Here is a 25,534-nt window from a genome sequence, read left to right on the forward strand (position 1 = left end):
CACAAGCTGTCGGTAGAATACAGAACATCTCTCGAGCATGCTTGCCACCTTGAAGCAGGGCAGTCGGGAGCAGAAAAAAAAAAACAAACGAAAAAAAGAACAGAATGCAGAAAAAGGTGAAGAAAAGAGAGAAATGAAAGACAGCAAGTCTAGTTTCCATCAATACATTTAGAAATGAGATTAGCCAAGTGTGACAATAGAATTTAAATGACACACAGAAAGACATTAAGATTGCAGTAAATAACATACTATGGAAAATTCAGCCAGAGAGCACTTTCTGTTCAGCTTAGCTTACAGAGTCGAACGAAAGCACAGGTTGATTATTCATTTTACTGGCTCTTTTGCATTTCAGCACTCTACCGGTTTTAAATATAGCTCAAATAAGGTGGGTTTTTTTTTTTCGTTCAATTTGTTTCATTTCCTTTTCTTTTTCTTTCTTTAATTAACTTAGTTTCTTTTTGGCTAGTTTCTTCAAATATTCCACTGCTCAATACTGTTTTAGAAGTCTTCCACTTACCCACTATGTCAAACCACAGAGGGGTGTTTGCTGGCTGGACCGACACCACCCCCACAATTTCTGTCACTCTGTCGCTTTCCATGACCGTGAAGTTATAAAATGGCTCCTCAAAGCTCAGTGGGATGGGTGAGGGGGGTGGTTTCTTAATCCATTCAATGTGGAGACGGGCTGTGGAGGACTTCTGTGGGCGGCCATTGTCCACAGCCTTAATCTACTCACGCAGGGAGAGAACACAAAGACATCTCAGAGCTCTGATTCTACAAAGACTTAGATGGCGCTGGGCCAAGACTCCATCCTCAGCAGTGTAGGCAAGAGGGCTGCTGAGAATGGATTCTGGAATAGGAGAAAGAACCTGGTTACAGCACTGGAGCTCAACAAATATTTACCAGAGGCTCAGCCCCATTGACCACTAAAACTCCCGAGAAAGCAATGTGGCAAGTTATATACCACATCCAGGATTTTCTAGACATGAGTGAATGTTAGTTTCCATCTGTAGTAGCTGCTAACTTCCTTCCTTATAACAGGCCTTTGAACCTTACCTTTTGGCAGTGAGTCTGGAAAAGAAAGAAGATACTCTGTGAACCGCTAATGGTGATCTGAGTGGGGTGGGAAAGAATGTGTCTTATCACTTCTGTGTTCTTCTGGAGATGTGTTCCTCTTGCACAGGATTGTGGAGGGATGGGCGGGGCAGCTGTTGTGGCCCTTCAGTTTTGACCCCTGTGAAGGGGTGAGGGAGAACTCTCTGCATGGCAACAGAGACTTCACTGGGCAGTGCAGTGGGTAGCAGAGTGTTGTGACCTCTTTGTGGTCCTCAGTAGACTGACATAAGAGAAAGAATAAATATGCGTCTTCACACAGCTGGAAGAAATTGCTATGATGTCCTGGACGCAAAGTTCAAGGAGCAGAAGACCTTGTCAGAGCACTAAACTTCAATAAATCAAACTTGGGAGGGATTTTCAAATACTGTATTCAGAAACATTTCTGGACACAGAACAAATAGTGACAGCATGGAAAATAGCAACAAATAGAAGTTGAAGGTATACATTCATGGATGATCACTTTGTTCCAGAAAATTCCTGGGGGATAGAGATTCCTAACTGTTATAGGAGATTTGAGTAGATGGGTCTTTTTTTGGAGGAAGTACTCTCAGGAGAAAGGGAGTAGAACCAGGATGGACAAAGGTTAGCAGTCGACAAGGATATAGTCCTAGCCGACCTTAGGGATCCCATAAGGGATTCTGTCTCGTGATTTGTACCACACAGCTGGGTTGACCCAAGGCAAGGGGGTTGGACTTTTGTGTTCAGTTGCATTCATTGACTGGAGCTCCTAGCTTGGGGTAGGAATGTAGAGTCTCTTAGGCTAATCAACCAAGGATGATCCTCTAGTTATCTGAGCAGCTATAAGACCTTGGAGCAGGAGACCTCAGTGCAAGAGGATAGATAAGAGAGTTTAGTTGAAGAAATCTGAAAAGTGCTCACCTCTTGTAAAGTATATCGAGTCCTCTATTCCAGGAGCATATTCACTCTGTGTCTAAAGTGGTCGGGGTGAAAGTATATATAGGCAGGACAGATTTTAAAGTGTAAATTTCTAGAGATGGTGCTCATGTTTGTGTTTATTTTTAATCATTCAGCTTTTTGAAAACTTAGCTTATTGTCTACTTGGTTTTTTGTTTGTTTGTTTGTTTTTGTTTTACCAATCCTGGGGCTTGAACTCAGGGCCTGGTCACTGTCGTTGGTTTTTTCTCAAGGCTAATGCTCTACCACTTGAGCCACAGCACCACTTCCACCTTTTTTCTGTGTATGTGGTACGGAGAAATCTGACCTGGGGCTTTGTGCCTGCTAGGCAAACATTCTACCACTAGGCCATGCTCCTGGCCCCTACCTGAAGTATTTCATTTTTCACAGAAAAAACTTCACCATGTCTGATAGTCTGCAGGGAAATTCATGTGCTATCACACTGTGAATGAGTGCAAAATGTTTTTCCTTGGGAAGTCTTGAGACTTACTCATTGCTGTTTTGAGTGACAGGTGGGCTACAACACCCTGCTTATTCTAAACCCTCAGTTTATCTATATTCTGTACTTCGAGAATGATTTAGGGTTACAGGAAGGATAAGTAAATATATAGGCTCCAGCAAGCCATGAGAATGAGGAGGAAGAATGACAAGAATTCTTACCTGAATTTGTTTGCCAGAAAATAGTGTTTCATAGCTAGACTGAGTCGCATACTTTTAAGTTCACAATTTATTTGCTCAGAAATATCTATGTATATATGTATGTATGTATGTATGTATGTATGTATGTATGTGTGTGTGTATGTATGTATGTATGTATGTGTGTATGTATGTATGTATGTATGTATGTATGTATGTATGTATCTATCTATCTAACTATCTATCTATCTATCTATCTAAGGAATCCCTACCTTCTGTCTTTGTTGGTAGAATTTGGAGGGTCTTACCGTTAGGATGTCATAACTCCCTGCAGTAAATTGTTTCCTGGAGGAAACCATTCCAGTTTTAGGGTCAATGAAGAACCTTCCATCATCATTCCCATCCACGATGCTATAGGAGATATCTGCATTGGGGCCTTCATCTCTGTCAAATGCAAAAGCTCTGTAGATGGGTTCTCCTCTCTTCTTCCTGTCACGTTCTGGCAGCTTTATCTGGTAGACTTTCTCAGGGAATTGTGGCTTGTTGTCATTTTCATCCAGAACCTGAACCACCACCCAAATAGTTGATTGTTTGGGAGAAGAACCACCATCTGTCACAGTCACCTGATTGTCAATGAGAAAGTATGATATAATCAATCAGAAAAAAAGAAAAGCCAGTCACACCACCATCCCATGCCCATCCCCCAATGATGAGTTTTTATGTGCAATGCCATCTGAATTTTTCCTAGTGCTATAGTTCATATGGGATATATAACTTTTACATTACTTACTTATGAAAACAGAGTGTTTCCCCAAACTCAAGTGATGGAAATCATAGCTGAAAGGGTATTCTTTATCTGTTTCCCGTAAATTGGTTGCTTTTATAAACAGAAAATAATTCTTGTGGCTTTGAAGACCAGGGAGGCTAAAATGTAGCACTGGAGTTGTCTGAAAAGGTCTCGTACTTGGCAAACAGTACCTTTTGCCTGTGTCCTCACATGCTCTCTAATCACCTTCATAAAGGTACTAATCTCACTTATGAGGGCAAATTCCTCATAACTTTATTTTCTAATACCACTGTCAAGGGATTTGGTTTTAACCTATGAGTTGGGGAAAGAGGATTATAAACGTTCAAGAACTTGTTGTGCTTTAGCATGTAGAGGAAGAGAAGAATCAGTATTGACTATACGAAATATGCTCAGGCATATAGATATAAAATAGGCACTCTTAATAACGTAAGATATACTATACCCATTATAATATGCTGATCCATAGTTGGTATTCTAGTTACCCCTCTCCAAGCTCTTTCAGTATGTACTTTCGTCTTTGTACCATCTTACTAAATTGTGTTTCCTCTAAAGTTATATGAAGCTCTAAGTGTCCTCTCATTTGACTGCATTTGAGATTGCCTCTTTGGGGAGAGGAATAAGGTGAAATGACGTCCTATGTGTGCCACTTTGATTTGACAGCACTTTTGTCCATGTAAATAAAACAAAACTCCAAATAGCTTCATCTCTTTCTCTCAGGTAAACACACAGAAGGAAGAGGGCTACCAGCAAGCTAGAAAGAAAACCCTCCGAAGTTAAACTGTACCAGGATACATCTTGGATTTCCTAATTTCCTGGCTGAATATTCATATGTTGAAGCCCCTGAATTACAGGTGCTGATACTTGATCCCCATTGCAACAATAGTAACATGCTAGTTAGGTCATAAGGGCACCATATATAAATTTATTCCCTTGGAAAAGAGCAAAGAAGGCTTATTTGTCCCCTTCTGTCATATGTGAATAGAGACAGAAGTATCGTCTCTGTGGAATGGACCTTTGGCAGACATTGAATCTACTGCTTGATCCTGAATTTCAAACCTCTAAAATTGTGAACAGTTCAAATTTACTGTTTGTAAGTTACCTAGGCTAAGGTATTCTGTAATAGCAGCATACATATACATGTATGTATATAATACATATTCATGAAAAACTTGTTTTTTATCTGTTCATAGAAACTAGGAAAGTGTGATATATTTAGTTTGTGTAATTGAAATACAAACTTCACATTTATGTGGTTGACTTTAAGTACATGTAATAGTTAAATTTTTTTTTACCAGTCACATAATAATTTTCTCTTCTCTGTGAAATGGGAGGAGGCTAAACTCTGTTTTTCACATGTCTGTAATGCTATTATTATGTGTGTCTGTAAAAACTGAAGAAAGGAGAATAGTGAAGAGCATATAAAGAATCTTCATGGAAGAATTAAACAGTCTTTAAATCTCAGTGTAGATAATTTTCTTGGTCAGAGTGATAACCATCATTTAATAGTAATACTTAATTTGTGCATGGTGTAGTTTATAAACCACTCATTTATGCATTATTATCTCATTCACTTGCTTAAATCTTCTCCTCAGTAACTAAAGCAGGTTTACTTATTCCCATTTTCCAAATGAGAAAACAGGCTTAAAGAGCCCTCACTTAAGTGCTAAGGCTATGCATCAATTTTTGATAGCTCTTAATGCTCTGTTTAGCCACAAAACCTAGAAGAATTATATTCAACTTTGAAATCATTACATTGAATAAGATAGTTCATTAATTCAAAATAATGTTTGGACCATAGAAAGAACTTTATGTGAACCTAGCCTCCACAGAAAACGGACACTGAATCAGATTACCTAGTTACCTAAGAAAGCACTCTGAAAAGAAGACCAAACTAGGGCTGGGAGTTTGGCCTAGTGGTAGAGTGCTTGCCTAGAATGCATGAAGACCCGGGTTCGATTCCTCGGTACCACATACATAGAAAAAAGCCAGAAATGGTGCTGAGGCTCAAGTGGTAGAGTTCTAGCCTTGAGAAAGTCCAAGGACAGTGCTCAGGCCCTGAACTGAAGCCCAGGACTGGCAAAAAAAAAAGACCAAACTTTGTAGAAAAACAGATTAAAAGCAATTTTCAAAATGTAATCACAATCTAGTTTAGTCTCTCTTACAATCTGAGATGAGAGCATTAGTAGAACTTAAGACAAATTTTCATGGGAATTCGTGTTTACTTTGAAAAACCAATCAACTTTCTCTCCAAGGTTATTTTCCCATTTGGTTTGTTGTGTTTTACCAAAGAACTACTGAGGGAAAATAGGTGTGAAGGTGGGATTTTGCCTCCTGAACTATTTCGTGACATAGAATTCTGAAGAAGCTGGTGCTCCAGCTGCTGCTGCATGCAAACATTATGTTCCCAGGTGAGCGGTGTTCACCCAAACACATTGATCTTTTGGCTGCTCAATTACTCCACTTCTCTTTTCTCATTGAACAGATCCTTTCCATATCACGGTGAATCTCATTCATAATACTACATATAAAATCACCCTTGTTGCCTGTTACTAAAGGCCCTGCAGTGAGTGGGCTTTCAAGCTGGGTGGCTGTTGAGGAATGAGAGATACCGCTCAGTGAAGGATCTCTCTGCTTATGAAAATTCTGGCGCATGGAGTAGATCTACATTCACAAGTCCAGTTATCTGCCTACAGGTGGAAGCATGGCTATTACACAGGTTAATGAAGATGATCCCAGGTTTACCAATGAGAATAGAGTTGCCTATATCACTATGTAACTGCCTATATCCAATTCTCTGATTCCTTCTGTCCATAAGCACATCAGCCCTTGGATTTTCATTCTTGTCCCTCTTACTTAATCTTTAGGTCCAGCCACCATGTTGTTTCTGCAGGACTGACTCCTCTGGTTTCACAGAACAAGTATGATCTATTGTTAAAGACTTTTTTTCTTTTGTAGCACTTACCATTGAGGAAATGGTAAACTAATGAAGGCAAGGACAGACTTGGCTTTGTTTCTTCATAGCCCAATTCCTGCATCTAGAAAGAATATACTCCATCCACAAATGCCTATTTTAAGTATTCTCTGATTCAGGTCCTGTTGGACAGTCTCTTTACACAAAGAAGTATTATCTTGTAAAAATGTTTAAGATCATTTAGGGTTCTTTACAGTGTAGCTATAAGCTGTCTTTCCAGTCTTTTTTGCCATTTGATTCCTCCATCTTCTTTCCCACAGTCTCAGCTAAATTTACTATCTGCATGCTGGTAAGAATCCAATGATGTCTCTCAATTGATGAATCTCAATGATATCTTTGCTTTCCAAAGTAAGAGAAGAGATTTAATGCTTTACTAGTAATTCATTTTGGGTTTGTCACATACATCTCAACACTACAGAAGTAAAAAATTGAAATTATTACCTTCAATGCTTTTCAGTGTTCATTGTGTCATGGTCACCACTGGGGACAAAGAATGTTGCCCTACGCTCCTGACTTAGATTTCAGATTCATTATTTCTCTTCCCATCCACATCCAGTCAAACACTCAGGCCACACACACCAAAGTTCTGCCATGTTGTCACAGGACTTGCCTCATTCACATCACACTTGACTCACACAGCATACTCATGCTCTCCTTGGCTCCAGGTTTTGTTTTTGTTTTTCTTTTTAAGTGTTATTTCTTCCTCAGAGATCTGATTATGTTCTGACCTCCATTTTTAGAGGCTTCTTGAGGACAAGTAAGTAGCTGGCCTTGATTATCACCATGCATTATCTGTCCCTTCCCTGTATCTGTGTTCAGTTACACACTCACCTTGGGTGGTCTTTGGAGACCACAGCCCTTACGTTTCCTTTCTCTTACACAGCCATTTGTTTCTAGGAAATGCTTTCTGCTGGGATTATTCCTGACTCATTTCAGAAACTTTTGTTCAAACACATCTGGAGAGCCATTTCCTTCCTCACACGGACTGATGTAGGTGTGCTTAACATGTTCCCAGAGTACATGGTATGGATGGTTCCAGGACACTGGTGGGCATGTTGTAGATGCTTGTTTGGTTGCTCCTCTCTAGTAAATTCTTATAGATTGCGAGTAACTTGAAGTCAAGAGCTGTCTCTTGGTCACTGTGGTATGCTGACACCTGATTCAGCAATTAGCGCAAGCAAATGTTACCTCCTAAAATCAAGAGTTACTTTGCCTAGGTAACAAAGGCAGTTTTAGTAACAATATGAGATTAACCAAAGAGTAACAAAAGAGAAGAGAAGTAACATGGTATATTAAGAATAATAATCACACACAATAAAGCTCTTCTTTCCATATTCTGGAGATCTTTTCATTTAGCATCATTCTATATGACCTTATGTATCTAGATTTTGAGCTAGTGTAACCCTCTGCTAGGAGAGTCCAAGGTGTGTACTAATTATTACAAATGAGGGCAACCATGGAGCCTATGTTCCTTCGGGTCTGGCTTACTTCACTTAATATGATTTTTTTCCAAGTCTTTCCATTTCCTTACAAATGGGGCGATGTCATTCTTTCTGATGGTAGCATAGAATTCCATTGTGTATAAATACCACATCTGGTATATTGTGTACATATTTATTTGATTATTTGAAATAGGAAAGGGAAGGGGGAAAATAAGATGATTGGGAGGGATTGGGGGGAGGAAACTGGGGACAAAATCATGAGAAGGGATATCAATGTGTGAAAAGTAATGCACCTATTATCTGGTGAATGTAACTGTAATCCCTCTACATATTATAATTAAAACAAAACAAAACAACAACAACAACAAAAAAGAGTGATTTTGCCTGAATTGAACACATAAACTTCCAAGTGGTCTACACTGTGTCAGTCTACAAATATGTATCAGGTACAGAAGTTTTCCCAAGGCACTCTGAGGTTAGACCACTAAGACTATCGATAAGCCTGCTGGGCATGGTGGCTCATGCCTCTAATCCTTGCTACTCAGGAGGCTGAGATCTATGGATCAGGGTTCAAAGCCAGCCCTGACAGGCACAAAAGACTATGAAAATCTTATCTCCAATTAATCACTAGAAAACAAGAAGTGGGGCTGTGGCTCTAGGGGTAGGGTGGTAGCCTTGAGCTGAAGAGCTCAGGGAAAACGCCCAGGCTCAGAATTCAAGCCCCATGACCCACAAAATAAAAAAATAAAAAGAATACCACCAAGCCTGAGATTAGGCAAAATGATTTTCAGCCACTTCTAAAACTGCACTCTTCTTTGTGGAAATTTATTCACAACCTTGTGAAAAGATGTATCTCATTTCACTGTGAATACTCAGAGACTTTGTTCCATTCTTTCCTAGAACCTACCGTATTCTACCTAAATATTTGCTGATCTAGTTTTAATTTTCATTATTTTTTCTCTATATCCTCTCATTTTTTCTGTTGCTTTTTTGTAGACTTGGGATTACCCAAATGATTCTTTCCGAATTCTTCAGATTCTCAGACTTTATATATTAAAATGCCCTTGGTCACAGCCTGTTCCTTAAAATTACCCCAACCTGGAAGGAATAGGACACTGATAATTGAAGAACACCAACATAAATCTCTGTCATCTCCTTGTTCACATCATTTTTTCATTAATTGTTCAAGGAATGAGCTACAGTCTACCAGTGAACCACGTGGCCTCTTATTGTGCCATAACCTGACAAGAGAATTGTGACCATTTAAAAATAGGTTTTCTGCTTGGGAAGCTGATCAATAATCAGTAGTCCTAGCAATTAATCAAAAGCTTGAAAGATTAATTTCTTAAGGCAGTAACAACTAACATCTTACAAGAGGGAATGCAAACAGTATTTTGTCTTGGCACCTTCTGGTCTGTGATTGCCACAGGCCCAGTGAATGGTGATGACACACTTACAGTGAGAAACGTGATTTAAGTGTATTCCTAGGAGATGAAAGAGATGGTTGTTGAGAAATCTGGAATTACAGTAGCTGGGGAAGATCAGCTTTTCATTCACCAAAGTTATCCTATGTATCTGTTTTTAATCTCTGTATCTGTATCTGTGTCTGTGTCTGTCTGTCTGTCTCTCTGTTTCTATCTCATAGAATACATAAGCTTTCTGAGAGAAGGGCATTTAATTTACTTCACTGCCTTGTTCCTAGTATCTAAGGATATATTAAATATTTCTCATGAAGAATTCAGATCTGACATTCTCTCCACCCATTAAATCATCATAGCTATTTCCACGTTAGCACATTTATAAACCTTTCTTCAGGAATTGCATATCCCCTCTCCTGTTTTATATTTGTCCTTGACACTTCACCATTATCCAGTATTACATATTTTATTTATCTCATTTCTGGCCTCTACGAGAGTAGGGATCCATAAAACATGAGTCTTTATCTGCTTTGTACATAGATTTATCTCTGGCATGCATAACAGTACCTATTGAACATTTAATACATTTTTACTGAGTGAATAAAAGAAATATTTATCCAATGTCCTTTCAGAAAAAAAATCTTATTTTGAAGTAAATTGGGAAAGAAACTAAACAAACAACCAATGTAGATTCCTGCCAGAATGCCCCCGTCCCATCCCCCCATCAACCACCCTCGTATTGGTGAAGAGGACAACTCAAGCCTCATGAAGCACCCCATTTATAGACCTCTACTCTCAACTGTTAGATTCGCTTGCATCTTTGATTATATGAGTATTATCCCTGATCTCAAAAACCATTGGAAGTCTGAAATGCTATGATATCTGAAACTTTCTGACTTCTGTATGACAGTACGAATGGAAAATTCCACCTGATCTTTTAGTAGGTGGCAGTCAAAATACAAGTGTGCTACAGATAGTAGGTTAAATTATTTCCAGGCTATGTGGATAAGCGAACACATGAAATATAAAGGAATCTCATGTTTAGACACAGATCCCCCCTCCATGATATCTTATTATGCGTTTATAAATATTCTCAAATTAAAAATAAACCTTAACTCTAGAATTGTCCTGAGCATTTTGGAAAACAGCTACTCAATCTGCACTGACAAGACTTATGGCATGCCAGCTTTGCACAAACCTTGGTAATTTCCATAAGACTGCCATTGTCATAGGAACCTGTAAGTCTTGCCTTGCCATTTCCGTTTTACAGCTGCCAGGCAATGAAGTTCTGAAGTTAAGGAACTTGCATAAGGCCACTTGGCCAGTAAGTAACAGAATGTAGGTATATGCCAAACTCACTATGGCATCACAGCTCATGTTCTTCTGCTTCCCCTACACAAAGGATGCTTCAGCATCTGTTAACCATCTGTTGAAACTTTCTTCTGCAACTGTGGCTTTGGATCTATCTCAAATGCTCACTTTTACTTCTAGAATCATTAATTGGGACCATTCCTGACTGTTTCCAGTCCACAGCTACCTTGCCTCTGTTCTTCCATTGCTTAAAAGTGCGTCTGGAAAAATAGATGAAACTTTTCTCACCATTCTAAGACTTAAAACCCAAACCCAGTGAGTGGCTAATCTCTCAATACCTTCTCATAAGAGTTACTGTGCTCTTCTGGAGACAAAATGTCTCTATGTATTCTCAGAGATCACAGGGAGAATGGTCTTGGTGTCTCTATATGATCTTGTATTTGTCAGGCATTCCATGTTGTGCACGTACTGGCACTGCACTAAGTGCTTAACAAATATGAAATGTTTACTCTTACACTGATCTCAGGGGAAGATGTGAATATTATCTCTATGTTGCAGATCAGAAACAAGCACAGACAAGTAAGAAAATAGTTCAGGCATCATGCTCATTCATTAGCATATGCCACGTATCATCAAAATGCTTGTGTGAACCCCAGATATCTCTGCTTCCTTTGAAGAGAGTCCCCTTTTTTTCTGGGAGTCCTGGGGATTGAACTCAGAGCCTGAGTGCTTCCTCTGACCTTTTTTGCTTAAGATGAACACTCTACCACTTGAGATAGTTTCATGTGTGGCTTCTTATGCTAGTAAAATAGAGGTAAGAGTCTCTCAGATTTCCCTGCCTGTTCTTAGCTGCTTGAGCAGCTAGGATTAGAGGCATGAGCCACTGGTGACTGGCCATATTTCCTTTTAATAGCAACATTCCTTTAACTGGAATTTTGATGCAGGGGTACTGGGTAATTATGATGAGGATAACTGTCTCTTCTCAGTATTTACTTTTACTTGGTTATTTTTATCTTTAAGTAGTTATACAAATGAGTCATCATTTAACAAAGCAGTTTATGAATATAATCCATTTTCAGCAATGTCACCCATTGTCACTATTCTCACCCATCTTTCTTCTAGCTACCCCTTTCCTCATTCTTCTTAATTTGGTAGGATATACCCTGAATTCTTGATTGCATTCTCCTCTCTTCTCCTTTAACCTTGACCTACCCCACCCTACTTTTCAAATACTTGCTTCCTGGTGTTTATTTTGTTGAACACTGACGTTGCCATTCTAAGGATTGTACTATTTGAATTCTCCCTTAAATCTACTTCAGTTAATTTACATAATATTTCAGTTAATACCTTTATATACACTTGCATATCACTCACGTATTTACTTATAAGTTTATGATGAAATCTAGCTTCATATATAAGGGAAAACAATCATCCTTTGTCTCTCTGGGCCTAACTTACCTTCACTTAACATAATTTTTCCAGGTATTACTATTCTTTACCAATGGTAAAACACCATTCCTTTCTAATGAATGAGTAAAATTCCAATGTGTATGTACATGCATTTTAATTATTAGTATAAAGGTAATAAACCGAGGGGTTACAAGTCAGATAAAGAGTACATTTCTTTTTGAACAATGTCACCCCTTCCCTGGTCTCCCAGTTTCTCCCTCCTGTTCCCACCCTAAACTTGTAGAGTTCATTTTCCACATAGTGTCTAGTGAGGACCACTGCTGCATTTTTTTCACCTTTGTCCCTCCATTTCTGTGTCCCCTCCTTACCCTCCCAAAGACCAATAAATGAAAATACAAGTCAAAAGGACAAGAAAACAAAAAATATGAACAAAGAACAAATAAACCCCTTATTTCTATTTCCTGAAGTTCATTTCAATAAATATTATTTTATATAATCAGATGCACATAAGTATTGTGCCTTTGGGATGCTCTCCTAAGAATATCCTCCTTTGACCTTACTATGTGTGAACATCTAGATTCCTGTATAATTTATCATGTCCCAGTGCATTTTCTTTCTTTTTTTATTTAAAGAATTTATTAACATTGAGTTTTACATCATATTTCAAATGATGTATTTAACAAACAAATATTCAGGAAGGGAATCTCTATATACAATCACTGGCTGTTAGATTTTAGAACATAATTAAAAGTAGGCTAGGGTTTGTATGTCATAGATACATATTAACCTATGTAATAAAACATTATGTCTATAGAGTCATAGCTTTTTATGTCTATATAGTTGTGTTTATATTTCCAATACCATGTCCATAGCATTGGTTATACAAATATTGAGTCCTCGCTCTTGTACTGTTTGGATCTAATAGCCACATATTAAGGATACCATGTGCCTTTTGTTCCTTTGGTCTTTACTTATCTTACTCAACATGATTCTCTCTAGATTCATTCACATCCCCACGAATGCCATTATTTTATCTTGTCTGTTGGCTACATTTAATTCCATTGTATATATTTACCACATTTTTTTGTATCCATTCATTTGCAGTAGGGCATCTGGATTGTTTCTATCACCTGGCTACTGTGAATAGTGCACAGTTGAAACATAGCTTATCATATCCTGGGTTATGATGTTCAGCATAGATGCCCAGGAGTGGTATGGTGGGATTGTAGGAAAGGTCTATTTTCAGTTCTTTAAGAAACCTCCACACTTGCTTAGAACCCCACCAGCAGTGCAGTAGGATTCCTTTTTCTCCACAACCCTGCCGGCATCTGTCATTGTCTGAGTTCAGAATCTTGGCCATTCTAATTGGGGTAAGGTGGTATCTTAAGGTTATTTTTATTTGCATTTCCTTGTCCCAGTACATTTAAAAAAAAACTATGTGGTGCATTTGCTTATCGATTTATAGGCACATTCTAGCTACCACTAAAACCATGCAACCTGCGTTTCTCTGGGACTAGTGGATCATCCGGGCTGATTCCATATCTTGATTATGGTTAATAATGATAAAGTGAACGTTTTTTGCCAGCCCTGGGGCTTCAACTCAGGATCAAGGCACTGTCCTTGGGATTTCTCAAGGCTAATGCTCTTCCACTTGAGCCATAGTGCCACTGCAGCCTTTTTCTCTTTATGTGGTACTGGGGAATAGAACCCAGACGCTTCATATATGGTAGGCAAGCTCTTTACCACTAGGCTAAACTCCTGGCCTGTAATAAACTTTTAAGATCAGTGGTGGATTATGCCTATAATCCTAGCTACTTCTGAGGCTGTGCTCGGAAGACTACAGCTCTAATCCAGCCTAGGAGGAAAAATTCAACACTCTTATCACCACTTAACCAGCAAAGAGCCGCAGATGGGGTGGTGATTCTGCTTAAGTGGTAGAGTACCACTTAAGCAAAAATATAAGACTGAGTACCAGCAAACCCCAGTATCAACACATACAGAACACTGTATGGTGCCACTGTTGCATGTATGTGTATTTAGGTTTCTTGTTATTTTTGGTTAGCATATAAAAAGATAAATGGCTAAAGGGAACTATTAAATTATGTTCTTTCGTGCACATACAAAAAAACTTTAGGACAATACACAAACAAAAACAAAACAAAAACAAAAACAAACCCAGAAAGATTCAAGGTGAAGAGAAGTGCCTATTCTATGTTAGAAAAATGAATACCTACCAAGAGAACGTAAGAGTATACAGAAGCTTTGGATGAGAAAACTAAAGTGTAGATAGATAAGCCACACAGCCTCACATCAACCTCAGTCTTTGTAAGAGCTTAGTTCCAAAAATTGTAGCTTGCTTTGGAACTTCAAACAATACATACATTCTTCCACTTATATAAACTCAGATAATTATGAATGCATATATGCATACACACAAGCACATATGTGCATACACATATATACACAATTTAATAGTTCAAGTATGCTCATTTAGCTGTTTTCCAGATTGCTGAGTTCTTAAGAAAAAACAACGAAGAACTGGTTTGAGTGGATGTTTCATTTACTTTCTAATTTTTATCTATACACAAATACTAAATACTTAATCCCTCCCAAACAACAAGAAGTAGAAAGCAAATTTATCTCCTCTTCACAGGTAGAGGCCCAAAGAAATGACCTTCCCAAAGAGCACTCTGGAAAGGCTGGGCTGGAACTCAGACCTTTCTGCCTGTGAGCTCAGCCCCTTGCATTTCTGAGAAGACAAGTGCTTCCTGCCATTTCTCTAAAGAAAACTATGAGAAAACACTACACTCAAGGGTAGGTCTCAAAGGAGCAGCAACTCTTGAAGATAAACTTTCCAAAAGGTGAAATCACTGAGCTAAAATTAACCTCCATTCTCCCTCTATTTTTCATGACAGAAAAGCAATAGGAAGCCAACATTATACCATGGATGCTGGGTTTCATTACATGCCATTTCTCTTAGACAATTTGTAATTCAACATTCAGAAATCAGCTGGAGATGGGGAGGTATTTTACTTCCACACTCTGCCTGCCCCGTTCTGTGTTGCTGTTAACTGGTACAGTTGAGACCTATAACCCAAATTCATTAAGTCAGATATTTCATGAAATGTATATTTAGTATATTAAACAAACTTCTTACACCCCTTGAGTAAAAAGTCCATTGGGAGTTTAAGAGAGGAGGTTTGTTTTCACGTGTGTCTGATGGAAAACGCAGGAACATTTTCACACATGGAAAACAGAACATTTATTTACTCAGTATTATGATTGTTATTACCTTAAATGAACTCAGATGACAAAATTTGATTTGGTGAGTTTGTTCTGAATTGCCTTTTAGGTCCGCTTCTTTAAAGAAGTTGTTCTTTGAGAGAGAAACACAGCCCAATGATGTTCCAACTAAAAATCTTATGATCCCTGAAGCCAGATTATTTAGGCCTGGGCAGCCACCGAGGCACATAATTCTCTTTTTGTGTGTGAGTTTTTTCGTTAATTCAATAAGCCTACGATATCAAGAAGCCAATGAGAAAATCAAGTCATAATCATGTCATTGGGAAGGTGTTGGTTCTCAGTGTGTGTTACTATAGTGCTAGCACAGCTGGTTCTTATCAAGTACGTGTTTAAATACATACATTTGGGGGTGAGATTTTGACCTAGTGGTAGAGTGCTTGTCTAGCATGCACAAAACCCTGGTTCAATTCCTTGGTACCATATGCACAGAAAAAGCCAGAAGTGGTGCTGTGGCTCAAGTGGTAGAATGCTAGCTTTGAGAGAGTCCAAGGACAGTGCTCAGACCCTGAGTTCAAGACCCAGGACTAGCAAAAAATACACACACACACACACACACACACACACACACACACACACACATTTAACTTAGCATCTCAGGACAATAAGGATATCTTTAGACCTAGTAATTAGTAAATGGTGGTTTTTGTCGAAAGTTGACCAATTTATATTGGCAATGGCTGCTAATATTACATCTTTCTCCAAATCTCTGCTTCACACTTCATAAAATAAAATATCTCCCAGCCTGAGATCTTTTCAGCCTTTTCTTTTCTTCCCCCCGCCAACCTCTCTCTCTCTCAGCAGAGAGGTATGAGGTATGGGTCAGCTACTAATCTCAGCATATTTCCATTTTCTTCTAGGCTCATCTGCTCATCATTTTCTATTCATAAAACTTGCTTGATTCTAATTTTCCCTATCAGCAGGAACTAAACACCTCCTCCACATTTCTTTAGAAGGATGGTGATTACCACCCGTGTGCTTCTTCCCTTTTTCCAACAGATGGGTCCGATCTCTGTGCTCACATGTGTGCCATTAAGAGAGCTCTGCCATGAACCAAGAGGTGACATCACATTAGCTTCAGGACAATATCCTCGTGCTATTTCTCAATTTCCCTGGCATCAGGGTCTTGGCTGATATACGATTTCACATTCTTCTCTCTGTGAAACACAATCCATCAGGCATGAAAGCCAATGGAAAATGTATATTAGCGCTTTTGCTTTCTATTTCACAGAACCGGACTTCACACGTTCTGTTACTTTTATCCTGACAGATTTTCATGCCTTGGATCTATGGATGGTGTTACTTAAGTTGAAGCACTAACTCTTCCAGAAGGCACTATTAAGTTTCAGCCTTTTTTTGCCCAATGCAATAAATAAATAAATAAATAAATAAATAAGGACCATGCTTCAATTCCTTGCTCAAGAAGCAGGGATTTTTCTCTTCTTACTCAGCAATTCAGCTCAAGTTTGTAGGGCAACTTAGCAGATCATCTAGTACTTTGTCTACCTAAAAATATGAATTTTAAATGATTAACTCAAAGAAATTAAAGACATATGTATGTGCAATAGCACACATGGACTAACATAGAGCTTATGAACTACTGGCCCAGAGATAGACTTCTATTTGCCCATTTGATGTAGTGTAAGATTTCCTGCCAATGTCTAAAGTGTGAGAGATTTTACATAAAACTGTAAATTTAACATAAAGCTGTAAATTCCCAGTTTTCCATCAAAATCAAAATAACTGCCCCATCACCACCTTCCCATCTCTATTGTCTATACTGTGACTGTAACACTGCCCTGCTATCATTCATTCATTGGTGAGGGCTATTGGGAAGGAGTTTGTGCTGGAATAGAGAAATGCTCCTTACTCCCTTTATCTCTATCAGAAATGATCATGAAATATAAATCGAGTGGATTACATATTCAAAAACAAATGGAAGAATATGTCTTTTGATAAATGATTAGCTTTCTTACCTTACCATGTGTATACGCTACACATTGTTTATTTATGATGCTTAAGTGAGCTCTCTTAGTATTTGAGCTTGTGAGCCTTGGTTCAAAATCTTGATAACAATCTCTTCAGTATAATACTACATATATTTTAGTATGTGGTAAAGATAAAACCTTAGCTCTTGGTGGAGATTTGCAATAGGGTTTCACATTCATTGTCATTCTGATCTCTAGGGATCAGATTTTCAGAGGCTACAGTTTTAGAACTGAGAGATCTGAAGAATTAAGCCATCTTTAGCCATAAGGTTAGACTAGAGTTATCTTGGGACCCTTCTCTTGCTCCTCTTGCCTCTTGGAGTCATTAGCTAGAGGTAAAGCAAGCTATGAATTCGGTATAGGTAGCGTTATATAGCTACAGAATCCTATTCCTTGGTGAACAGCTCAGCAGCAAAGAATGTGGGCCAGATACAATTCTGTGCAATGCCCAACCTGTATAACAAATTGTGGCTCTGACGAGTTGTACCATTGAAATGTCCTGTCACTTGTCTCTTTCCATCTGTGCAATACCCAACCCGTATAACAAATTGTGGCTCTGACAAGTTGTACCATTGAAATGTCCTGTCACTTGTCTCCTTCCATCTGAATCCTTAGATGTCAAAATAACATTATCTGTCCCACCTGTCTTTAACATGGTCCTGCTATTTCAGTCATGCCTTACCCATTCTATTACAAAAATATTACCAGAAAATATTCTAAAATAAATTTTCTGCCTGCTGAAAGGTATCATATTGCTTAGAGAAAAGTTCAATAAATGTGTGTGAACACAGTAGGTATACAGAATACTTGTTGTGAAAGAGCTCTAGAATCATAGAAGCTGGAAGTGCACGTGGACCCCTTAGAGATGCACAATGCATGTCATTAGATCAAAAGCTGAGGGAAAGTCTAAGCATTTTGCTTAAGCTAATAGTTCTCAAAGTTATTTGAGAAAGAACACTGAGTAATGCTTCCTGATATCCCTCAGATCTGACATTTTATTTTCTATGATGAAATTCACATTCAACATTAACACCAGAATGAATCATCTTGTATTGATACAACCTGTTCATTGGCTATTCTTATCCTCTGGTATTGATCCACTTTCGACATAAAGTTTCATCTGGAATTAGATCACTCAGTTCAACGTATATTTGCCAGTGTCTATGACTGGTACTGTTTTAGACACTGAGAGTGCAATGATTAGCCAAATGGGTTGGCAAGTTTATTTGTTATCTGAAAGTTGCGTGTTGAGGCTTTTAAAAATTTGTTGGAGTTTCTATTGAATGGGATTCTCTTCATTCCCTTATTCCTATAGTTCTTATGAACTCCTCTGAGGTATGCTGCACCTCTTTGTTCTTTATGATGCCTTTGTGGAGAGTGTGTTCAGGCAGGGTGACTCATTTTATTTCGCTCCACTTTGTCCATTCAGTGACAGGAACCTAATCATGTATCTGAGTGATATCTATCTGTCTCCTTTAACTTCCCTGCAACTAGATAGTAGGGAAGCTACTAGGAGGAAATAAAAACACCACCACATCAACCTCTGTTTTGTTAGCATCCTAACTGACATGATGCAGTGACAAGAAATAGATACGAATGCCATTTCCTTATGGTTTTCTTGAGTGCATCAGGAACAAAGCTCTGCTTAAATGAAGAAAATTATGTATCCTCTTTTGTTTCTCCTATTCTACTTGTATACTATTTTAATTTTGAATCATAGCAAGCATCTTAGATTGCTAATAAATTAGGTAGATATCCTGTTGGTTAGAAACCAAGATTATTCATTATTCCATTAACAGAGCTATTAACAACTCTGTGTACTGTTGTGTTTATCACCCACAGGTAATGTTTGTGCTTTACACATAATAAAATTGAAATCCCTAGGGAAATATGTCTCGGGACACAGCTACTAAAAGAGAAAGATGGCTCATCTTAGATACTTAAAGTATCTTAATTACCTTCACAAGATGACAGAGAGGATATAGAAGTTTTAAGTAAAGGTAAATTCAGAAGACCTAATATAGACTCAGAATGTATCGTCCAAAGGTAAATAATAATAGTGATAGCAATATTTTAAAACTATTATTTTTAAGCTGGGCCTGAGCCTGTGGCTCATGCCTATAATCCTAGCTATTCAGTCTGAGGATTGCAGTTCAAAGTCACCCCAGGCACTAAAGTCTGTGTGACTCTCATCACCAATTATGGTCTAGAAAATGGAAAGTGGGGCTGTGGCTCAAGGGTTAGGGGGTAGCCTTAAGCCGAAGAGCTCAGGGACAGTGCCCAGGTACAGAGTTCAAGCCCCATGACCAAAATAAAACAAAAAACAAAAAAAACCAAAAGGAATAACAAAAAAAATCCTATCATTTCTCTGTCTAGCAACTTCATTGCACTTGCAATGATATTTTTCAATTCTTGCCTTCCAGAAGAACCTAAAATACTACCAGCCAAGGTCTAAGTTGTTTCTTCAGAAACACGTCTAATCTATTTGTCTGTTCCTTCAGATTTCTGATCATTTCCATCAAATAGCACATGAGATTGTTTAAACACACGTTCCTATATGTCCTAGAAATAGATCAGAGGATTCTTTGGAAGTAGGAACTATATTTTTAACCTCTCCATTGCTAGATCTTTGGTTGGTTAATTTCAGTGACAGAATCATAGGAAATCTGTCAAAGAAAACTCAAGCATGAAAACTGATCAGAAGCGAAATCCTTCTGTGTACCCAGAAAGTAAAACCAATCATAAACATAAAGATCAAAATTAACCCATCAATTAAAAAGATCAGAACATCTGTTAATATCTGTTATGGTTCAGCTATGTAATATCCCCCTAAAAGGCTCAGTTGCTGAATGCTGGATTGCTGATGCAGCTGTGTTCTCAGGCAGGGTTTGGGGGAGTGATTAGATTATTAGCTTTTAAGGACTCTCTGACTTTCCGAATGGATCAATTCATAGATGGAGTCATAACCTAATGGCACTACCAGAGGTGATAAAAATATTAAAAGGTGGAGCCTGATTGGGGTATGCCCTTGAAAGACCTATCTTGTCCTGTGCATCTTTCCTCTTCTCATCTTTCTGCTTCTGGGCCATCACGAGATGAGCAGCTCTTCCCCCCTCCCCTTTCCAATGCAATATGCTGCCTCATTGCTGCAGTAGACCATGTGGACTGAAACCTCTGAAGCCAGGAGCTAATAGAAACCCTTTCTTCTTTAAACTTTTACTCTCAGGACTTTATCAGGGTGAAACAAACAAAGCTAATGAACATAATATTGAACTAAATAATGAAAACAAAAAAATTCAATAAATGTTCTAGTACTTCCTTTGTTTTAAATCCTTTAAATTTTCAAATGATTATTGGAAAGACTGCAATACTGTTCCTTTCAAGCATACATGGTGTTTCTAAGATCTTTTCATACTAAGTTAGGAGGTTATCTTTTGCCCATGAAACATCCCGGATTCAGAAATTCAACAATTTAAGAGATGAATAACCCCCTTATAATGACCATTATTTTGTTTTTGTTTTTGATTCTTCTAGCCAGATACTGGTGGCATGCACCACCAACTAATGCTAGTAATTCTAGCTACTTAAAATCTGAGGATTGAGATGAAGGCAGCCCAGACAGAGAGTCCACACAACTCTTATCTCCAGTTAACCAGACAAAAGACAGAAGTGAGAGTGTGGCTCAAGTGGTTAGGTGCCAACCTTGAGTGAAAAAGCTAATGAGACATTAAGGCCTGGAGAACAAGCCTTAGACCTGGTAAACACACACACACACACACACACACACACACACACACACACACACACACGATTTGTAAGGGCCTAGAACTTCTTTATGCTCAATCAAAAGTCATCTACTTAAATTACATCTAGAGCCTGAGATGATTGTCATGTTTGCTTTTCTTTAACAGGTGAGGCAAACAGGTAAAGAATAATATTCTCATCATTAAATCCAGACAGGTCCCATCTTCAGACCTAAATAATGTAAAAGCAGTAGCCTATTTCAAAAGCAAACTAGTAAATGTGCTAAATCATGAAAGATGAATGAGAGTCACACTGCCCTAAGAGTCAATTAAAATGTATAATTTAGTTGTGTACATATCAATTCTAAAATGATTTTTTCGCTTAGCCAAATCATTGAAAAGGCATTTGGAAAGCAAACCAGTTAAAGATTCAATTTCTATGCTGTATAAAATCAGAATAAAAGTAGAATTTGCATGTGATGTTTTATCATCTTATTCTCAGAGTGCTATAATGCTGATGAAGATTAACTCTCTGCTAGCAGCTCTACTATAGCACCAACTACAGTCAGCTTGCAAAGCAGGGTATGGCATCGCCAATACAACCCTAACTTCCCTACTTTCTACCCAATGTTCTTACAAGGTCAAACCCACAAGCACGTATGTGTGAGGCTTCTGAGATCTCTCGTGGGTAGCTCAGGAGAAAAGTGGGCAATGAATAATGAATGTCTCTTCTTAAGAGCTTTACTTACGGCACAGCCAATTCTATTTTTACTTTATGGCCAAAAGCATATGGGAGAGAAATATTCCCAAACCACATTACAGAATGTGTGCAAGGCACTGGAGATTGCCAAACCTTAGTGTACTATAGCACCACAGTAAACTCACAAGGGTTCAAGTTATTTGCTTCAATTGTCCTAAAAAAAATTCCCATTCCAATCTTACACATGTAACTTAGTGAAAAAGTATTTTCCTTTTCCATCTGATGTTGTTCAAGAGCTAGATCTTAATTTTTTTTACCACAATAGATAAAAAGAATTCACAAAATATGTAGAGAAAGTTCTTGGATGTCTCCTAACTTAACAAGTAAGAGAAATGTGTTCATCAAACTCTGAAACTGATTTAATTTTTACTAGAATAAAAAATCCATCAGGAAACTTATGACTAAAATGATTTTCTTGGGGGTTTGGTAAGGGCGTAATGTGGTTTGAGCTGAAGGCTTTGAGGTTGCAAGGCTGGAGCTCTACTACTTGAGCTACACCTCTAGCCCTGACTTTTGCTGCTTATTTTGTCTGGTTATCTAAATCTAGTGAACATTTCTCTCCAAGATGGTACAGATCTCAGCTTCCTGAAGTAGGTAGGAGCCACGGATACTCAGCGTAAAATTGTTCTTGAATAGACTTTAAGGAAATTGAGATATCTATTAGATAAAATCAATCTATCTATCTATCTATCTATCTATCAATCTATCTATCTATCTTACTGTATTTATTGGATAAAGTGTTACCTATTTCTATTCTCTGATGGATAGATCCATAGATCCATTACCATTACAGGTAGGTTCACAAATTGCCCTAGAAATCTCTAGAAAATATAGAAACAAAGATTATAGGGAAAAAGGGTGAAAAGCATGGGAAAGGATATCAATGTTCAAGACATCATATACCCACTACCTGATGAATGTAACTGCAACCCCTCTATAGAACACCCCAACAATAAAATACAATAAAAAATTAACCCTCACAAAACCCAAAATATTATATGGAGAATCAGATCAACTGTGTGGGCTGTGTTTGAAGTTCACCTAGTAAAGATGAATGGCTATTCTCTAAGGGCTGTCCCTTTGGGTTTTGAAATTTAAACATAGTAGTTTGTACCAAATCCCTATAATCAAGGACAGGATAAATTGTGAGCCTCTCCATTCTCTGAAGCAGTTTCTCCTTGGATAAACTTTAGTTCCTCGAACCAGCTAAGTATTATCTATTATGTTTGATAGGCTGCTGTCTGAATGCTTTAGGGGTCTCAACAATGATAATAAGTTCCTAATAATACCACTTCCTCAGAGTACTTTCTGATCTATGATCTTGTTTGATTCACCAAACAGGAAACCTAGACATTGATTAAGCAATACTAATTCCATTTGAGAACAGAGGGAAGACACCACAAGGTCAAAAGCTTTTCCTAAAGTTGTTCGTCTCTAGAGACTTAGCACTTTGTGAAACACAGGCTGATGTTCTAAAATCCTTTGAGACTGAACACGATCCAAAAAGATTCGCTTGCCCTCCTAGGGGAAAAATGAACTGAAATCACTACTGCACAAATGGGGAAAACAGTTTTCATCCAAGAGGTATTGTGGTGTTTGCATCACAGTACACAATTGGACGCTTCTTGGTCTGTAGTACATGGTACAAACTCACTAGTCATTCCTCGAGGAGCTACAATGGGAATGTACATATGGGCTGTGCATGAAGATAGATTTGAAAAATGTCTAATAGCTATTGGTATCATGATGCCATTTAAACATCTGGTGTCCTGAGGAATGTGATATTTCAAGAGGATGGCCTTTACTTTTGGGAAATCAAATGTCTACCCCAAACATAATCGATATTATTGACTTGTCTTTTTACAAAGTGATCAGACAGATCTTCTTGATTAAATGTGACTTTTTAGATTTGTGTATGATATATTATGTTGGATGATTGCCCAGACAGTTTCTTAATGTCCTGCTTGTCTCTCAAAATGCAATAGAATAAAAGTTCATATATTTTGCACATCCTTTTCATATATAATAATTTTGAGTTAATAGGACAGTGAGTTCAATTGCCCCAATTCTTTCTTCCATTCCTTGTTCAAAGTGAACATGAAAACCAGTAGCTCTGGTTGTTTTGGGTGGCTTTTTTAGAATAAAGAGAAACCAAGATTCTAGATGGCGTGACACCAGGGTTGGCTGAGGAAGAAGCTTCCAGAATAGCACTGTAACACAGCTGAACATATCCAGACATCACAGAGCTTTTATGCACCTATCCTGCAAGTTACAAGAGGGATTTATACCCTGAATTACAAAAAGATTATTCTTCACAAAGTAAAGGCATGAATGTCAATGAATTGAATAAAAAAATTTCTTGAACTTATAGCATTAAAAACACTACAAAAAATCTAATATTTCTATTAAGGTCAATTGTTATCAAGTGATTTTTATAAGGGTTTTTATTGTGTATTTCATTGTGAATATACTTATTCACACATAGGTTTGGTAATGCACCCACACACATGCACACACAGACACACACACACACTTGAACTGTGGGATAAGGAGATGCTATTGAGTGAATTTCTTACCTGCTTTTGGAATACCTTATGCAGGGATTAGGATCTAATTACTTGCCTCTCACGCTACCACATTACTGTGGAAAAGAATTCTCTTTGCTTTACTTAGACCATAAAGACCATGATCATAATGAAAGGAACCCAGATGAATGGAAATCAGAGACTAAAATCAAGGCCATGGTTCCCTCTTTGTTAAGAGTGTAATCAGTAGACCCCGCTGACTACTGGAAATTTCAATTCTCCCCCTCCACTGACAGCTTGCTTCATCTTCTACTATTCCAAACATTTTGAATTGCAACTGAGGATTCTCTGAGATATTGCTGTTTCAGGCTTCTGAAAGTTGCAATTAAATACATTCTAAGTAGATGTTACCTCGCCACCTTTTAGGAGAGTATAAGGGGAAAAAATGAGCCATCACAGGGAAAGAATTCATAGTTAAGTGTCTTTATTCTTTCTTAACTACACCCTGTTGTCTCTTGGTGGTAACAAAGGTCTGTAATCAGTCTGGTTCCAGCTTTCGAAAGATATCAGAAAGAGGGGCTGGGTGTGAGGATCAGATCTCTCTTTTTACACATATGAAGAGAAGAGAAAATAAAAGGCCACCTAAAAGTGAAATTGCATCTTAGTGGCAGATCTTTGAAAGAAATGGACCAGATTCTCATTCCATAGCCCAGGTTCTAGGAATGTTTCATCTCCAAAAGAGAAGAAGTGTTTTTATATTGATGATTTTCTATCTCAGGTAAAATTTCTATGGCACATGATATCCACTCCTTAAATGTAGCTGAGAGCTTTCTAGGAAGTAGAAGGTCAGTGCTAATGGGCAAATTCCAGGAGAAATTGCAGAGCCCTTAATACTACTTCATTCCTGATTGACGTGAATCTATCAATCTATCTATCTATCTATCTATCTATCTATCTATCTATCTATCTATCTATTCTTTTTCAATCATTCATTAAATGCCTCCAGGAGCAATTGTTATTTATTTTCTACTACTTAGCAGTTCTATCTAAGTGTCATTGTTCAATCTCGTTATTCTTTTGCCAGCAGAATTGGGTGCTGACTCAGTATGATCACCTTCGTGACTCTCTGAACATGGTATATATATATGGTAAGGAACTATGTTTTGCTTTATAAGCAGGTGCATGCTTGGT

At 38.0% G+C, this 25,534-nt stretch overlaps 1 protein-coding gene across 2 annotated transcripts in view; it reads right to left on the minus strand.

The window, feature by feature from the left end:
* The window catches only part of Fat3 (FAT atypical cadherin 3), a 513,350-nt gene that overhangs the window by 128,468 nt on the left and 359,348 nt on the right, over window positions 1-25,534 (minus strand). For both annotated transcript variants that reach the window (XM_090343055.1, XM_090343054.1), the window contains exons 4-5: window positions 2,976-3,290; window positions 518-728 (exon numbers count right to left, since the gene is read on the minus strand). In XM_090343055.1, coding sequence (XP_090199181.1) covers window positions 518-728; window positions 2,976-3,290 — 526 coding nt within the window. The remainder of the gene's footprint in view (window positions 1-517; window positions 729-2,975; window positions 3,291-25,534) is intronic.

This window comes from Megascapheus bottae, chromosome 12 (assembly GCF_031878675.1).
Source record: "Megascapheus bottae isolate mThoBot1 chromosome 12, mThoBot2.hap1, whole genome shotgun sequence".
Classification (NCBI taxonomy): domain Eukaryota; kingdom Metazoa; phylum Chordata; class Mammalia; order Rodentia; family Geomyidae; genus Megascapheus; species Megascapheus bottae.